Source organism: Ammospiza nelsoni, chromosome 20 (assembly GCF_027579445.1).
Source record: "Ammospiza nelsoni isolate bAmmNel1 chromosome 20, bAmmNel1.pri, whole genome shotgun sequence".
Classification (NCBI taxonomy): Eukaryota; Metazoa; Chordata; class Aves; order Passeriformes; family Passerellidae; genus Ammospiza; species Ammospiza nelsoni.
This window is the reverse complement of record NC_080652.1, coordinates 969243-986212: the sequence shown is the minus strand read 5'-3', so window position 1 is coordinate 986212 and position 16970 is coordinate 969243. Positions and strand designations below refer to the sequence as shown.

The 16970-nt window shown below is 44.6% G+C and overlaps 1 protein-coding gene across 1 annotated transcript in view; it reads left to right on the top strand.

Annotated features, from left to right (window-relative positions):
• Positions 1 to 16970, top strand: part of RABL6 (RAB, member RAS oncogene family like 6) — a 54145-nt gene that overhangs the window by 9923 nt on the left and 27252 nt on the right. Inside the window, exons 3-7 of the mRNA XM_059486376.1 lie at positions 2731 to 2778; positions 8600 to 8652; positions 9723 to 9814; positions 10669 to 10809; positions 12788 to 12893. Coding sequence (XP_059342359.1) covers positions 2731 to 2778; positions 8600 to 8652; positions 9723 to 9814; positions 10669 to 10809; positions 12788 to 12893 — 440 coding nt within the window. The remainder of the gene's footprint in view (positions 1 to 2730; positions 2779 to 8599; positions 8653 to 9722; positions 9815 to 10668; positions 10810 to 12787; positions 12894 to 16970) is intronic.

Genomic DNA, 16970 nt, shown 5'->3' with positions numbered 1-16970 from the left:
ATGGCAAATATTTACAGAGGTTAATTAAATTGCTGACGAATATTGAAGGATTCTTACATAGCCTGGTCTTAGAAGAATTCCATTTTAGATGCAAAATGTATGACCTTCAGAAATTTTATACTGTAGGAATTAATAAAGATAGCAGAATCTGAGTTACTTATTCAGAATGAACAAAGTTGCTTTTCTGTGCCAATTGTAATGGGTATTTGTAATTTTTGTGTCCAAGTAAAGAGTTACCATTCCTGACCCTAAGGAACACTTTTTTGAATTATACTGGTCACCAAGTTTTTCTCCGTTTGGCAGCCTGAGAAAGGGAGTTTGAAATAAAAATTTGCAAACAGTTGTACTGAGATCCTTCAAAGGCCTGAGGATGGGAATGGGGGCTGGCAGAGTTGCTTTGCACTGTGGGATCTGTGATCCAGAGCACAGGAAGTGAATCCTGTCATTGAATGAGGGTAAAAAATGTCTGAGGGCCTGCGAGCTCCTGCTGATGAACCCACCTACAATGTGTTCTTAGTTTTAAATGAGCTTTCTTGCAATTGGAGCCTTTTCATGTCTCCATCATTTTGTTGGAAAGCAGTGCTCAGCTGGCCAGGGAGTATCTGGTCAAATAGCATCTCAGGACAGGTCTTTGGAGTGCTTTGGTCTGTGGTTTGTGCTAATCCAAGTTAGGGAGTTGAAAGGATAAATTGGCATTCTTTTTGCTGCCACAGAGCTCCTTCAGGTGAGATGCTGCTGGGTATGAGTCACACCAAAGCCAGTGAAGCAGCACTAAAGCAATTATCCTCTTGCATGATCAGGATAATCAGGAATGACACTAGTATTGAAAGGGGAGAACTTCCTGGTTGTGAGCCAGCAGGAAAAATGTGGAAATATGTGTTTCCTGGGTCTCGTGCAGTCGTTTTCTTTAAGAAACCCTCAGCCAGAAGGGTTTAAAGCAGCTCTGTGGGGTCAGGGGGTTCAGCTCCCCAGATGCCAGCACTGCTGCTGCTCAGCAGGGTGTCAGTTCTGTGGGAATCACACAGCAGACCAGCCCATCCTAACTGGGGTTGTGTTTGGCTCCTGGGAAGGAGGTGGAGAGCTCAGGAGCAAAGTGCTGCTGCCAGGCCCCCGGTCACCCCAAGGGCTCCCTTCTCTGAACTGTTAGTCCTGATGTCCTGCTTCACATGGCGCTTCTGGAAAGAGCAGTCAGCCTCCTGGGCTCCTACTGAGCCCATGCACAGCTTGGGGAAGGCAAATATCTCTTACCCTTTTGCAGCAAGCCTTGATTGTGGAAAGGCACTGCAATTGCCTTGGGAGCTGCAGGGCAGGAATCAGGGCCAGGCCTCCAGTAGCTGATCTGTGTCCCAGGGGCACAGGGAGAGCTTCTGCAGTGCCAGTGCCTGGGGGGAGGAGCTGGCTTGTCTGGGTGCCAGGTGAGTGATTCACAGGTTGGACTTTAGCTACCTGGTTTGATTATCTGTAGAAATATTCAGGGACTGAGTTAATTAGTAGGGTGTAGTGGTTTGAGCAGAAGTTTTTGTGCTGTGTACCTCCATGTACTTTCAGTCCTGCAAGGCACTGCCTGGGCTGACCCAGGGGAGTCTCCTGTTCATCCAGTGCCTCCTGCCCAGCTGGCTCATGGGAAGTTAAGCAGGAATTACTGTGAGGGAAACAGAGGCTGATTTTGCTTCTTGCATAAATGTAAAAAGGGTCTTTCTCCAGAAGCAAAAGATCAAAGTTTTCCTTTATTCCTAATCTGTCTGTACAATATTTTGAAACATTTAATTAAGCCAAGAGTGAGTCCTGTGTAGAAAATGCTTCCTGGTTTGATAATGACACTTAGATAAACTCTCATGCCATCCTATGATGTTATTTTATACTCTGAGGCATTGTCCTTCTATTCCAGCTTTATGTTCAGAGCTGCTCTAAGTACAAGCTTTTGCTTCAAAGCCTGTAACATTTCCAAAAAGCAGCCATTTCTTGGGACATCTTCCTGAAAATCAGACTGCTTATTTGGATTCCATGGAAACATTGATCCAGAGCTACTCAGCCTTCAGGCCACCTGAGCATGAATTGGCTGCCTTTGGGTACCAGCAATCACTGGAGTTAGAATTCTGCATGTCTTGCTTCAGATTTTAGCAACTCAAATAGATGTTGCTGGTTATAATTTATTAATGTTGCAGCTCTAGGAAGCAAAATTGCAAGTGAGACCTTATTTTTCACAAAATATACCTGGAAATGTGCAGAGAGAATGGGTTTCTGTAGCTGCAGGACTGTCTGCTCTGCCTGTCATGTTTACACAGAAATGCTGTGATTGATCTTTCTTAAATGTGTATATTCCTTTTGCCAGTTGTATGCCTTGTTTATAAACCAGACTTTATCCTCAAAATTAGATTTTTCACCTTTTTTGAAAGGCTTTGTAAACCTCTGTACATTATGAAAAGAGTCTGTGCAAACTATTTACAACATGCTTCAAACCTGACATGAACCAGCAAGGAAATCCAGCCATCACTTATGTGACTAAGAGTGTTTATGGAGTTCTTTTGACAACATGGTTTTGGTGAACAGCTTGCACCTTCAACAGCTCATCGCCTTCTTGTGGTTGGGTTTTTTCCTTGCATATAATGTGCTTTTCTTTTGACATTCCTGTGCTTTGACATTCCTCCATGTTGGCTTTGGGTTGGGCTCTCTGAGTGTTGGATGTTTTACTGAAACCTTCTAACCCTTGGTGTTCTGTTGTGCTTCCAGCCACTGATGATATTGTGAAAGTTGAAGTCTGGGATGTAGTGGACAAAGGTAAGATTTATAACTTTCTTTCTAGTGGAGATCCATTGTTCTTTCTCAGTTTTAATTAAAAACTTACATGGAATTCCGAAATACCCGCTTGCTTCTGCTTTTAAAAAAATCTGTCTTTGTTATACCACTTCCTGAAAGAGTAAGGAAGGGAGAGGTGAGTCCCCTATGCTAGAAACCATTATCTGGAATCTGAACTTCAGATCAAACCCAGTGTCCAGGAGCAGTTGTTCCATGTGCTTATGACAGATGAAGTGCCTGCTGCTCTGTGTACTCCAATTCTCTGAGCTTCAGAATAAACTTCACCTTCTCTCCTTTATAGTTTCCTTTAATGTTTAGACAGGTTTTGAGTTCTTTGTTCTGGTTATAAAAGTTCTTGTTGAGCTGTTTTTGTGAAGGTATTCTATTGTTAAATTGATAAAACTGTAGCTCCAGTGGGTAATATCTGCAGGGGGGAAGGATAAAAGAGAAGCCAATTACTTAAATTCACTAGGACAGAAAATGCAGTATGCGCATTCCAAAACATTTTCTAAATGCTTAGCCAGGGAAAATTTTATGCTATATAAATACATTTTTCATTAGTTTTCAATTTTTGTCAGAGTATAAACTTTTGTTTTATAAAGAGCAAAACCAAACCCCAAAACGTCTGTGAAGACACAGTCTGGATGCAGTGCAAACAGGATGCAGTGGGATCTGTTCCTGGAAGGGGTTGAGATGTAAATCTCCACAGCCCGTTCTGTACCCCAAATGCAGATGTTGTTTGGCTTCTAAGAGGCATTTAGTACCAGCCAGGCTCCTCATTTATTGTGTGAGTATGGTCAGGAAAGCAGCTGCACACGTGAGCAGCTCTTGCTCTGTGAGTGATGCTTCTTGTTCGGTGTCTGTAGATTTGTTTGCCACAGTCATCGAAACTCAAGCTTTGATGGTTTGTGTGGTGCTGCCTTTCCTGCAGCCTTGGCTGGAATCTGTGCTCTCACGTGTTCCTCAGCAGAGTGGCATCTCAGAGGCACCACCAGTGCAATTTACACTTGTGTTACACCACAAACTAAAACTACAATAGGGAGTGGGAAAAGGAGAAATGTCATTTTTCATGTCAGCTGAACTGTATTCGAAACAGAGCAAAAAGAAAGACAATTAGCAGTAGGGACTCTAGTTCAGATACCTAATGGAGCCTTCAGGATAAACTTGAGTCAGGAGCTTTAAATGAAAATCCTGAGCACTTTATCTTTTTAGTATTTTAAGGCCCAGTTTTCACAGGGTTGACAAAACCTTGCTTAGGCCAGAGTTACTGCTGAAGTCAGTCTGATTAGTTTGGCTTTCAGATTGTGGGATAATAAGTGGAGGGCTGGAATCTGAGGAAAACATCTGTGTTCTCGCTGCCTTGCAGCTTTGGTATGAATAGAGAGACATTTAATTTGGGAATCATGTAGTTCCAGCACTTATTTCTGTGAATAGCTTCTCTGAGCAGAGTCATCTTCTCAACTAGAGGCTTGTTTTTTTGGCGAAGGGGACAGGATGTGCTATGAGCAGATGTTGATAACAGCTCTTCTGGTCCTGCTTTGATTTCTGACAGCAGAGCCTATGTTGGAGATCTTAATGGAATCTCTACCCTTCACTTCATATTCTTTTGAAATAAAACTCACTCTGTTAAGATCCGTACTTATGGACCCCAGATATGTATTTTTTGCAACCAGTTGTGCTCAATCAGTGCAATGTAAAAATCGAATCATGATGATGTTTATGAAATTGCATCTTTTCCTATTGCCATAGCATTGTGGATTCCTGATAAGCATAGCTTTAGGAAAATGTTCATATTAAGCAGTAAGAACTTGCTTATATCTAACTTTCATTCTAATATTATGACATTTTTGTTTTCCTTCTGTATGCTTAGGACAAAAAATCCTCCTGCGTGATGCTTTGGGTGAGAGCCACACTGGACTGTAGACTTGCAGTAGTAAATATCCAGTGCTGCTGTAGCATAGTGCTGGCAAGACTTGATTCTCCTTCTTTTTCCCTTGCCTACCAAATCCTGGCTCATGTGCATATTTAAAGTTGGGCAGAATACTGCATTTATCAGGCTGGATTTGAAACTGTCAAAAATGCATGTTCTGAACACGCATTTCAACATTAAATTCTTTTCCCTGCATTTCCCTGTTTCATTTTCAGAGGAAGTCAGGAGACTTCTGTTTAAATGGTGGGGGAAACTGTGTTGAAAGCCCTGATGTGGGTTGTAGCTTAACTAACTAACAGGAGCATACATGAACTGCAGTTTTCAGTTTCAGTTGTGTAAAGCAGCTTGGGGCTCTCACCTGCTGAGCAGTGCTGCTGTTCTGCAGTCACAGGGGGCTGGGAAAATTGCAACAGTTGCACCCTGCAAACCTGGTGTGCATTTCTGGGCTGAAGTTAACAGTGATTTTCCTGAGTGGTGTTTCCCCTGGTGCTCCCTAGAAGTGTCCTCCCTGTCCTTGCTGGTTCAGCAGTGTGGGTTTCCCTCCAGAATCTACTGGGATGCAGAGGGCAGCTCTGCTGGCCCTGCTTGGATGGTGACTTAGCTTGGTATTGGTTATTTAGCGTCCAGATGATAATTTGGAAATGTGGGGAGGTTTTTTGTGAAAGCTTAAAGCTATGATGTTGGTTAGTGTGGTGAGGCAGTGGGGAATGGCAGCTGTCCGACTGTGCTGCTCCTCTTGGCTTGCTCTTGACTATTTGGGATTGTTTTTTAAATGTGCAAACTCCCTGGAGTCCAGACTTCCTTGCTGCCTGCTGCATTCTCCTTGGGCCTGCTCAGGGAGCTGGGATCATGTCTGGAAAGCTGCCATTTGTTAAAATTCTCCCAAGATGAGCTTGCCTCCAGCCATGGATTGTATTGGATTTTGTGTGGCGTGTGTAGTAAATATCTCCTTTGCTGCTCTTGGAACTGACAGAGCACAGGAAAGATCTCTCTTAGCAGAATTCACAATCCTGACTCATCCTTCTGTCTTTGCAGCAAGTTGTGTAACTGCTGCAGGTCATAAAGCTATAACAGATCCTGAATTTAGAGAAGCTGCTTGAATGCAGAGGATTCAGGAAGAGTTGTAAATTCCTGTCTTGTAATTTCTGTCACTTTGGTTCCCACATATTTTCAGATACATGACTGAAGGCATCAAATAATATTTTTCTTCTGTTGCCCACAAGGTAGACAAACATTTTCCCTTGAATTGAAGATTCCTTTCCTTCTTGCTGCACCTTCACCCCTCTGCCTCCCAGACATGTCCTATAAGAAGAATGAAAGATCAGAATTCATATTTCTATTATTTTCAGATGTTCCAAGTTAGATAACACAAGGGATGCACGTATTCCAGATGTGTATTTTAGACTGGTGAAGAGTAGCAGCCCCCTTGCATGGTGGACAGCATTTGTTGTACTGAATCCTTCTATCCTGCAGCAAAACTGATGGTACATACTGCTGCAGAGACTCAAGTGATGATCACAACCCCATTGTCCAGTAGGAGCAGTTCTGCAGACTGCTGGGCACAGCTGCCAAGTGTATTTAGTGCCAGAGTTGCTCTTATGCCTGTAAATGAAGAGGAGCCATTGTCCTAGGGAGGGGACCTGAGCCATAGCAGCATGCACACCCACGTTTTGTAATTGAAACTCCTCCATTACACATCAGTGCAACCTCAAAATCTGGATCTCATGCATACAGTGACACAATTGTCACTGTGCCCTTGCTTTATTGGATGAATTACATCTTGTCACTGCATAGATGTTATCTTTGTCTGGTTCATCCTGCAGTTTGGGTTCCAAAAATAGAGGCTGTGCCTGAATCTGTGCACACATGCGCCTTTCAGCTCTCTGACTCCTATGAGGTGACCTCCTTTGCAGCACTGATGAGCAGAGTGTGAGAATATTACTCATTCCTCTGGATACACACAGAAAACCATGAGCATGGAGAGGAGTGTGGGTTCTGTGTTCTGTCTCAAAGCATTGACTGCAAATGTGCCCAGGTTAGACAGACACCTTGATTTCTTAGGATGGGAGGAATGATGGAGAGTATTTGTGGTTGCTTGGGCTTCTCTTTTTAATACCTAGAAATGTAGGTCATGCCAAGCATAATTCAGCAGTGACTGCAGAAATAGGGATGTTTGGATATTCAGAGAAGCCACACAAATGTCACTGACTTGAAATTAATTGAATTGAAGTGGGAAAAGACATGCATGGCCTAGGCATCCCACACCTTCAGCTGCATGGGGAAGAATCAGAGCCTGTACTTGGATCCCTCAGGGAAACACATTGCCCAAATGAAGAGGGATCAGGATTAATATTTTCTTTCAGTTGTCAGCAGTAAGCTGACATGAGTGGGGCAAACATTTTGCAGTAATGCACAGAGGCACCCCCAGAATCACCTGCTGTAACATGCATCATTAAAGCTTTTCTGAATAACTGTGTTTTCTTACTATTTATCCCTGAGCTGTGTGGAGGAAAAACAAACCCTGTTTCACATGCAGCATCTGGCAGAACTCTGAATTCCACATGTGATTCAGCAGAGTTAAGAGCTAGTGGAAGCTATTTTGATCCTCAGTGTTAAAGAGTCTTTTACAGAGTTAATGGGAGGGTTTTTTCAGGTGCATCTGAGCTGCCAGCACCTTCTGTTATCAGCGACACAGGAAATTTCTAGAAGTGATGAGAAGCAATTCCAAGACTATGCCAAGTATAATTTAGTTAACTCTTCATTATTTAGACTAGGAAAAGACACCTCAAAGTTATTTCAGAAGTACAGTTCTTAAATGCTGTCAGTAACATCTGGGAGGTACTTGGTGTCTGTCAAACATAACTCCTGATCTTGCAGGGTTATTCTTTGTGCAGTGCTTATTGATAACATTCTGGAAACTCAGAACATTCAGTTTAAACAAGAGGCCACAATTTTTTCATGGTGTGTCCACACTAAACCTCTTTGGTGGTAGGTGACAGAAGATGTTGAGATTCCTGGCAATCCTTAGATTGTTTGTTGCAATCCAAGTGTCTACACTAGAAAATCATGTCAGCTCATGGCTGCTCTGTTAATCATAGCTACAGATACCCCTCTCTGCTGAGACTCCAGGCTGTGAGATTTGGAAACACAGTTAGTGTGTAATTGACTTGACACAAAGTTTCCAGGGAGGCTGAAGTTTTAAAAACAGTTTCTGGGGTGCTGAGTTAAATGCTAGTGGTACTTTAAAATGTCAGAAAAAGCTTCCGTAAGGTGTAAGGAAAGAGAGAAGCCTCAGGGGCTGCCCTTTAACTGCCTTAGAGGAAGCAGATGAGTTGAGATTCTTGCAGGTGGGACCATGGCTGTGGGACTGCAGGGCAAATCTCTAGAGTGGTTTTCTAGTGTCTTCTACAAATGTTAGGCACGTTGCTTCTTGTACTTTTTTGGGAGCCTAGTCAGAGCTGTACCTGCTTCCTGGCTAATTTTTGTGTGCTTTGGGTGGTGCTTCTGGAGGATTTATTTTCTGCACCTTCACTGGTTATGGCCAGACCTGACCCTCTGGCTCTGGCCTTTGGAGCACATATAGGTTGTCTCTCCATCTTCACAACTCCTTTCCCACAGTTTATTTGATTTCTCTTGGATTTCTCCTTGAATAAGTTCTGTCTTTGGATTGCTTTACTGCTCATTTTTTAATAGACTAGCTGGGATTCTTCAGCAAGGCATGCCTGTCCCACCCCTCCTCACCCCCCAGGCTTACAGTAGAAGTAGGATTTGCTTTGAGGTTGTGTTCTAGCTGTTGTGTACCTGTCCAGACTCATCTTCCAGTTCTTTGCATTCAATGTAATGTTTTTTATATGTTTTACTATTCTTTTTAAGGAAAATGCAAAAAACGAGGAGATGGTTTGAAACTGGAGAATGACCCTCAGGAGGTGAGTCACCTAGAATTCAGAGGCCTCTTGTCCACCTTTGGTCCATGAGGACCAAGTTCTATATTTGTTCCTGCCCTAAGGCCTTCCTGGCAGATGGGTGGGGGACAGTGGGTGATGCTGATGCTCTTCGTTCTCTGCTCTGTGCATTTCAGCCCTGCTCCTGCCCTCACTGCAACTTCCCTGCTGTTTTCCATTCTGTCACTGGGAATGACTGTGCCCCACATGTTTACTCAGCAGCTTAGTACCTGTCTTCCTGTGGGCAAAAGCAGAAATTCCTTTTGTCAGGGCCTTCTTGTGGGGCCTGAAGAAATGACTTGATGCCCTGCTCTGGCCGCTCCTCGGAGCTGAGCTGTTGCACTCTCACTGGTGCCCATCTGCTCAGGCTCAGATGAGGAGAATTTTCCTCAAAATACTCTCCCATGGGAAAAGCCTTTATGAGAACAGTTACCACAGGTTCTTCTTCCTTTGCAAATGTGGGTGCATTTTCCACTCCTGGGAAAGGAGTGAGAATTATTCCAGGGACACCAAATTCCAGTAGGAGCCATGGGGACTCAGCTGGGACCATGGAGACCAAGCTGAGACCAGTACTATGTGGACTTAGCAGCATGCAGAGTCCAAATGATGAAGAGCCAGTTGGGTACTAATCCTGTCAGCCATCCATGGGAGAAACTGCCCCCTGCTTTTGGACACCAGCAGCATTAAGAGTAGAGCCAATATCTCAGTCAGAAAAAAGATGGAATGGGAGCTGTGTCCTCTGTCCTCCACTCTGTGGTTTGTATGGACTTCTCTTGCCAACAGAGGATTTGGGAGCACAGGGGAAAGGACAGGGGTGGGTTTTAGCATGTGCTGTCAGAGACCATCAGGTGCTTCACATCCTGTTCCTATGGGAAGTGGAAGCTGGGAGCCACCAAGTATCTTATTTCAATGATAATGATGTGAAATCCACAGGTACTCCTCACAGTGGTTGTCACTTCAGAAGGTTTGCTCAGTCAGTACTGTATCCATTGTGTTCTGTATCAGCCTGAAGTTGAATCCAGTTATTTACTGCTTCTTTGCCTTTATTTCCTCAGGCAGAATCGGAAATGGCTTTGGATGCAGAGTTCCTGGATGTCTATAAGAACTGCAATGGTGTAGTGATGATGTTTGACATCACCAAGCAGTGGTAAGTGACCTTTACTGGCACCATGTGATTCTCCCTTGTTCAGGCAAAACAAATGACTTCCAGATTTCCAGATTCCCAGTGTAATTTGGAAGCTGATAACCTGCCTCATGAGTTGGAGCAAGCTTGTATCCTTTAAAATAAAAGCTTTATCTTGTGACATGGCTTTTAATACACTCCTCTCCTGGGCTTGTTCCAAACAAGCAGTGTCCCAGTGGGTTGTGTGCTGCAATTGCTGATATGCTGCTAGCTGAGGCTTGATAATTAGTGCTATCACAGGTGCAAAGTGCATGTTGCAAACCCCTGCTCACCAGAACGCAAGGGAAAGAAGGATGCTAAATTCCCAAGAAACTGGAATTAGTAAGGATTGTTTAGAGGCCCCAGGCTGTATTAATCTACAGAAGTAATGAACTGTTGGTTTTACACATCTGAGGAGAGTAAGAGAGATAAGGAATCCAGAGTGGAAAGAGGAGGGGGTTAGAGCTCCTGGTTTATATTTAGGCTGGTGTTGTTCAGGTTTGGTGTGGATCAGTGAGCCTGTGGACAGCTGAACGGAGGGAATCCTTTCCTTCTGCTGACCCCACAGTTTTTCAGGACTGAGTTTGCTGTAGGAGATGTGAAGGTTCTGGTGAAAGTAGATTATTGAGCTTTTGAAGTTGGTTTTGAATAAAGACTCATGCAAACATATTGAGGGTTAATGTGTTTCTCTGATGGGGTAAAGAAGTCACAGACTTGGAAGGACTTTGGAAAAAGAAATTCCTGTCTATTTTTTTCTTTGTAATTTGTGCATGAAACTGCTAACAGAAGGATGTTCCCACTTATCTGCTCTCTCATCTGCTCTCTCCCCTCTGATGAAGGACATTTAACTATATTCTGAGGGAGCTTCCTAAAGTGCCGACCCACGTTCCAGTGTGTGTGCTTGGGAATTACCGGGACATGGGGGAGCACCGGGTCATCCTGCCCGGGGACGTGCGGGACCTCATTGACAACCTGAACAGGTGAGCAGGCAGGGCAGCAGGGCTCAGCTGCTCCCTGCCATCCCTGGGCAGTGACCACGTCCCTGCCGTGTTCCACATCCACGTCACTGCCATGCTCCACATCCATATCACTGCCCTGTTCCACATCCATGTCCCTGCCATGTTCCACATCCCTGCCGTGTTCCACATCCATGTCACTGCCGTGCTCCACATCCATGTCCCTGCCGTGCTCCACATCCACATCCCTGCCGTGTTCTACATCCATATCACTGCCCTGTTCCACATCCACGTCACTGCCCTGTTCCACATCCACATCACTGCCATGCTCCACATCCATGTAACTGCCCTGTTCCACATCCATGTCCCTGCCATGTTCCACAACCACATCCCTGCCGTGTTCCACATCCACGTCACTGCCCTGTTCCACATCCACATCACTGCCCTGTTCCACATCCACGTCACTGCCATGTTCCACATCCATATCACTGCCCTCTTCCACATCCACGTCACTGCCATGTTCCACATCCATATCACTGCCCTCTTCCACATCCACGTCACTGCCATGTTCCACATCCATATCACTGCCCTCTTCCACATCCACGTCACTGCCATGTTCCACATCACTGCCCTGTTCCACATTCATATCACTGCCCTGTTCCACATCCATGTCCCTGCCGTGTTCCACATCCATATCACTGCCCTGTTCCACATCCATATCACTGCCCTGTTCCACATCCATATCACTGCCATGTTCCACATCCACGTCACTGCCATGTTCCACATCCATGTAACTGCCATGTTCCACATCACTGCCCTGTTCCACATCCATGTCACTGCCATGTTCCACATCCATGTCCCTGCTGTGTTCCACATCCATGTCACTGCCATGTTCCACATCCACGTCCCTGCCATGTTTCACATCCACGTCCCTGCCGTGTTCCACATCCACATCCCTGCCATGTTCCACATCCACGTCACTGCCATGTTTCACATCTATATCACTGCTGTGTTTCACATCCATGTCCCTGCCGTGTTTCACAAGCATGTCATGTGTGCCCTCTGTCCTGTCGCCTGCCTTGGGCTCCCAGAGCTCCCCGTGTCTCACAGCAGCAGCAGCTGACACCATGGGCCCTTTGATCTGGAGCAGATTGTTTGCCATGCTCCTGGAAACAGCACGAGACAGCATGTGCCTGGCAGCATGTGCCTTTCAGAAGTGCTGTTCCCAACAAGTCTTCTTCTTTCTGGATAGTCCTTCTCCTGTGAGAGAGTCCTCTCCCCATAGCACAGCTGTTCTTTGATCCAAGTGATTGAGCTCCACAAGAGCCAGCCAGTGCAGCTGTGTCCTTGTTCTGCCTCTGAGCATCCCCCATGCAGCACTTGCAGGGCACAGCCAAGTCAGATGTCCCTCACCAACCAGACAAGCATTTCCCTTAAGCAGAGATCTGAGGTGCTCTGCTACATGGTACAAAATAGTATTTGTTGGTCAAGATTCAGTAGATGGTACCTTTGTATATAATTTTATGTTCTCAACATATTTTTTTATTTTCCTCATTTCTTATTTGTTTATGCATGTGTCAGGCACAAAGAAATGGTGTCAGTTTTAAGACTTTATCCATTATGAAATAATTTCTTTACAAAAGAATTTCTCAATATTATTTTTTTCCATCCGATTGTGGTTTTTAAAACAAAAACCTTTACTGTGAAATGAGCAACTTGTAAAGCTGTGAGTCCCCAGTTTAGGAAACCAACATCCCAGTGTCCTGACAGAGCATTTCTTAGCCTGACAGGCACGTGACATCGTCACACACCAACAGCCACCTTCTGCCACCCTTCAGTGAATTTTGGCTGTACACAGAATAATGAGTCCAAGCAGAATGATGCCCTGGCTCCATTTGAGGGTGGGGGCTGGCATGTGGGGTGGCTCATGGTGTGTCAGTCAGTCCTGTGCAGGCTCTGTGGGTTGTGCTGGGTACAGTGTTTTCCTCTCTGCTCGGCACAGGCCTCCCGGCTCCTCCTATTTCCGCTATGCTGAGTCTTCCATGAAGAACAGCTTTGGCCTCAAGTACTTGCACAAGTTCTTCAACATCCCCTTCTTGCAGCTGCAGGTAAGGCAGGGATGTTATCCTGATGTGTTGCGTGTGTGGGACAGGTGGGATTTGCTTCCTTTCTAAGGCAGGAATTTGGTATTTGGGGTTTCATTTGCTGTTAAAGGATCCTGAGTAGATTCTTCTTTTCATTAGAGTTAGTACAACAGAAGTATGTCAGAACATTAGTGCCTGTGAGTGATTTAAATGTGTCTCTGGTTGCAAGAGGCCAGCTGTCCTGAGTTCCCAATGCTGACCTCTGGAGAAAGGCTCCATTTTCACTGGCATGAAAATGGCATCCAGTGGTGCAGTTGCCAAGTCAAAAATGTAAAATACACACACCTGTTAAACTTTGAATTTCAATTCTGTTCAGTTAAAACTCAGATGAGAAGAGATTTGGCCATTATCTGAGTAGTTCAGGAACCTCTGTTTGCTGAAAATCTTAGCCTTAATGGTAAAGGGCATTGGATATGAGATCCATGTGCTTCCATCCTGTGCACATGGATCCAGTCTCATATTTCCTTCATATGTGAGGATTCTTGGGAGGACTGAGGGAAGGGCAGAGGCTCCAAAGGGTGGGATTCTCATCTGTGGGCCTTTAGAAGATGGGCTTTTGGGGTGATCCTACAGGGGTCCTTTGGGATGAGTAGCTTATGTTTTTTGAGGGCACATATGATGTTGTGTCACTGTTTTCTATTTGATGGGGAAAACCTAGGCAGTAGATCTTTATTATCTTTTACCAGTAATTGAAGTGTATGTGTGTATTTTTATATAAATAATCCCCAGTGAAATGCTAGTTCAGAAGGAGCTGAGATATAATAGTGGATGTTACCAAGTCCTCAGGCTGCAGAGCAGAAAGAACCAGGATAAGAGAATTGAATGTATAAAAGCTCAGTGAAACAAGTCTAACAATTTTTTGAGCGGGAGGTTGTAGAAATATGAGCTGTAAATCCAACCTGCTGTTCAGTGGGGAAGATTGAAATTTGCCAGCATGTTGCTGGTGAAATGTTTGGGTTTATGACACTGCACATTTGAAGGCTTTTGGTTGCCTCCACCCAGTTTTGGGGGCTTTACTTGATGTCAAACTTCACCTAAGATGGGCTGCATTGGTTTCTCCAGCTCCCCTTGCACTTGTGTCACAGGTTTATGGGCAGTGCCTCATGCTGCTCCACAGTAGCTGCCTTGGGGCACTTCACTGCTCCCAGACACTCACTGGGAACCTTGTGTTGGAGTGCATAGGGACCAGGGCTGGCCCTCATCCAGTGCAGCATGAGCTGAAATCTGTAGGAAAATCACATCTAGACTTAATTCCTGAAGGTTCTTCTGGTATCTTCAGAGATCCTTGCCAGCACCAGGCTCCAGAAGGGAGTTTTTCTCCTTGGAGCAGAGCAGGATTAAAGCAAAGGGATGCTGCCTGGTATGAAATGCACACTGGACTCAGTCAGCCTCAGACATTTATGTGCCTCTCAGCCTGCCCTCCACAGCTCTCCAGGGCAGAGTGGTCCAGCTGTATCTGAGGCTGTCTCTCAGCAGGGTTGGGGTCAGTATGTGGTTTTCAATGGCACATTCCTGTGCTCATTTTATAGTCACACATCTTCTCTGGCAAATACAAGGGCTGAAATCCATACACCCCCAGTTCAGAGCTCATTCTCTTTGTCAGCCTGAGCTCTTCAATTATTTATCAGTTCCTTTCCAGGGGCAGGATTGGCAAATCTGAGGATGCAGTTCAGCTGTAGGTATATCTGGAAACCCACAAATGGCATCAGATCACCCAGGCCTCTATATGCTGTGTTGGAAGGAGACAGGATTCTGCAGACAGCTGAGATTGCCTTTCCCCAGGAAGCCCTTGCAAGTGCCTTTCAGCTAAAGCACTGGTCTCTAGCATGTTATTTATTCCCTTCTTTGGGGTCATTGCAAAAAATAAGCTGTTTCTTTAATATTTTAATAACCAGCATGATAAAATATAATGTATTTTTTAAAGTGTTTGAAAGTTTATTAGTAGTGATGAATTTATACAAAATTGATTGCATGTCTATCGTTATTAATTATATATTCTCGATTTATTGTGATCTGTGAAAATTGAAATAAATAAAACTGGTGTATGTCTCAGTGCCAAAGTGTAAGGCAAGACACACCACTTGTCTATTAAACACCCTTGTTTAATAGACAAGTCTAATTAAAGTCATTATCAAAGAGCCTAAGGTAAGCACCGGAGAGCAGTAGCCCTTCTGTCTCTGTTTGTTCAGCTAATTTGCTCAGCATGTATTTCACCTGTCTTAGGAAACTGGGGACAAAGAAGCAGTAGATTTGCCCTTTTTTTGTCTCATTTTTGCTTATACTGCATAATATTAAATACTGCAGTAATATGAAATGATGATATGCTTCTGAGTTCTTGATTTTCTTGAATTCTGAAATCTAGAATTTGAATTCTCAAGTCCTCATTAATACTTCTGATGAGGGTAACAACTTTAAATATGAATAGCATATTTTGCTAAATCTTTCTTGTCCGTAAATGACAATAAAGGAATTGGCATTAAGTAATGACTTCGTAATTCCATGCATACATGTTAATTAAAGTCAAGTTTCCATCTGCAGAGAGCACTTGAATATGATGAATAAAAATTACTCAGCAAAGAAAAGAGAGATTGCTCCAAGCTTTTAACACAATGGCAAAGGTAAACGTGAAGACTCTAAATGCTTTGGAAGCAGTAAATTAGCTTAAATGATCACCCAAACACATTTCAAGAAGGGCTATGTCTTCCAGTACATTAGGGTTATCAACTGTGATGAGTCACCTGGTCTTACAGTACAAAATAAAAATTACTTGAACTTTTTTGCTGATTTCAGTCATAGTAGAATCTGACCTGGAAGGCTCAGGCTGTGCTGTGATCATTCTCCAGAGCACAGCACTTGGTGTGGTTTGTGTGAGCCAGATGAGTTAATTGCTCTTCAAACCTGTGCAGTGGCTTGATAGCTTCAAAGTTGTCACATCTGTGAAACCATAATGCCAGCAGCATGTGCATGTAGAGACTGAACACCATTACTTCATGCAAATGAAGTTTGTCTTCTCAGATGGATATTATTCTGGGAATTATGTAATAGATTTCCTTTTGGGCTTTAAATTTGATGGGATCTTTCTGCAGTGAGTTCAAGTGTTGTCAGACAGGGAATTAAGAATTCACCATGGTTATTGATGCTAGCCTTCAAAAATATTTGTCAGAGCAAAGCTGAAATGTACTTGGAGGATAAGGCGGTTATCAAAACAAAAATCTTGGCAGTTTGGAGGAAGCCTGGGCTTTCTCTTGCACATGCTCCTGCCCAGGCAGGGATGCAGCCTGTGGCACCACAGACCTGCTGTTACAGGAACTGTGCAGGGCTGGGAGTCAGCAGCGCAACTCAGCACAAGCTGGCCCTGCTCCTGTGCCCCCCAGTGCACAGGCAGTGGCAGAGGGAGGATTGATGCCCTCAGGCACAAACACGTGGCTTTTGGCTGCACTGTTTGGGAGGTGAGCTGATGGGCAGGGCCAGTGCCCAGCTGTATGCCAGCCAGCTGTGTCTGAGCAGAGGGAATGGGGCTGTGGGGCAGCATTTGCACCACTGACAGCTCTAGTCTTGTCCAGGGGATCCAGAATGGTGTTTCTGCAGGAGTGGGTGCTGTGTCAGCCCTGCAGGGCCACAGCCCTTGGGGGAGCTGCCTGTGCCTGTGGGTATCGATCTCTCCTTGCTGTCGTCTGGATGTCGGGAAGAGGGAGCCCTTCCCCTCAGCTGAGGTTTTTGTTCGAGTTCTGTGGGAAATGTGGGAAAGGAAGGGCTGAGTGGGGCGGTCCTGGATTACATTAGTGCAGTCAACTGACTTTATTGCCCATTGAAAATGGGCTAGGGTGTCTGTCCCCCATCTGTGGAACAACAGCTGGAGACAGAGGGGCAAGGACTTCCAAAATGTCACTGAGTTGATAGGTTATGCTCCCTCATCTACCCCAACAGCAAAAAAAAAATTATTGGGAGGCTTTGCATTCAGCTGGGTCCTGCTCCCAGAGGGGCTGATCTAGCACAGAGAAAATCAAAAGGCCTGAATGAATAAGTTGCACAACTGATCTC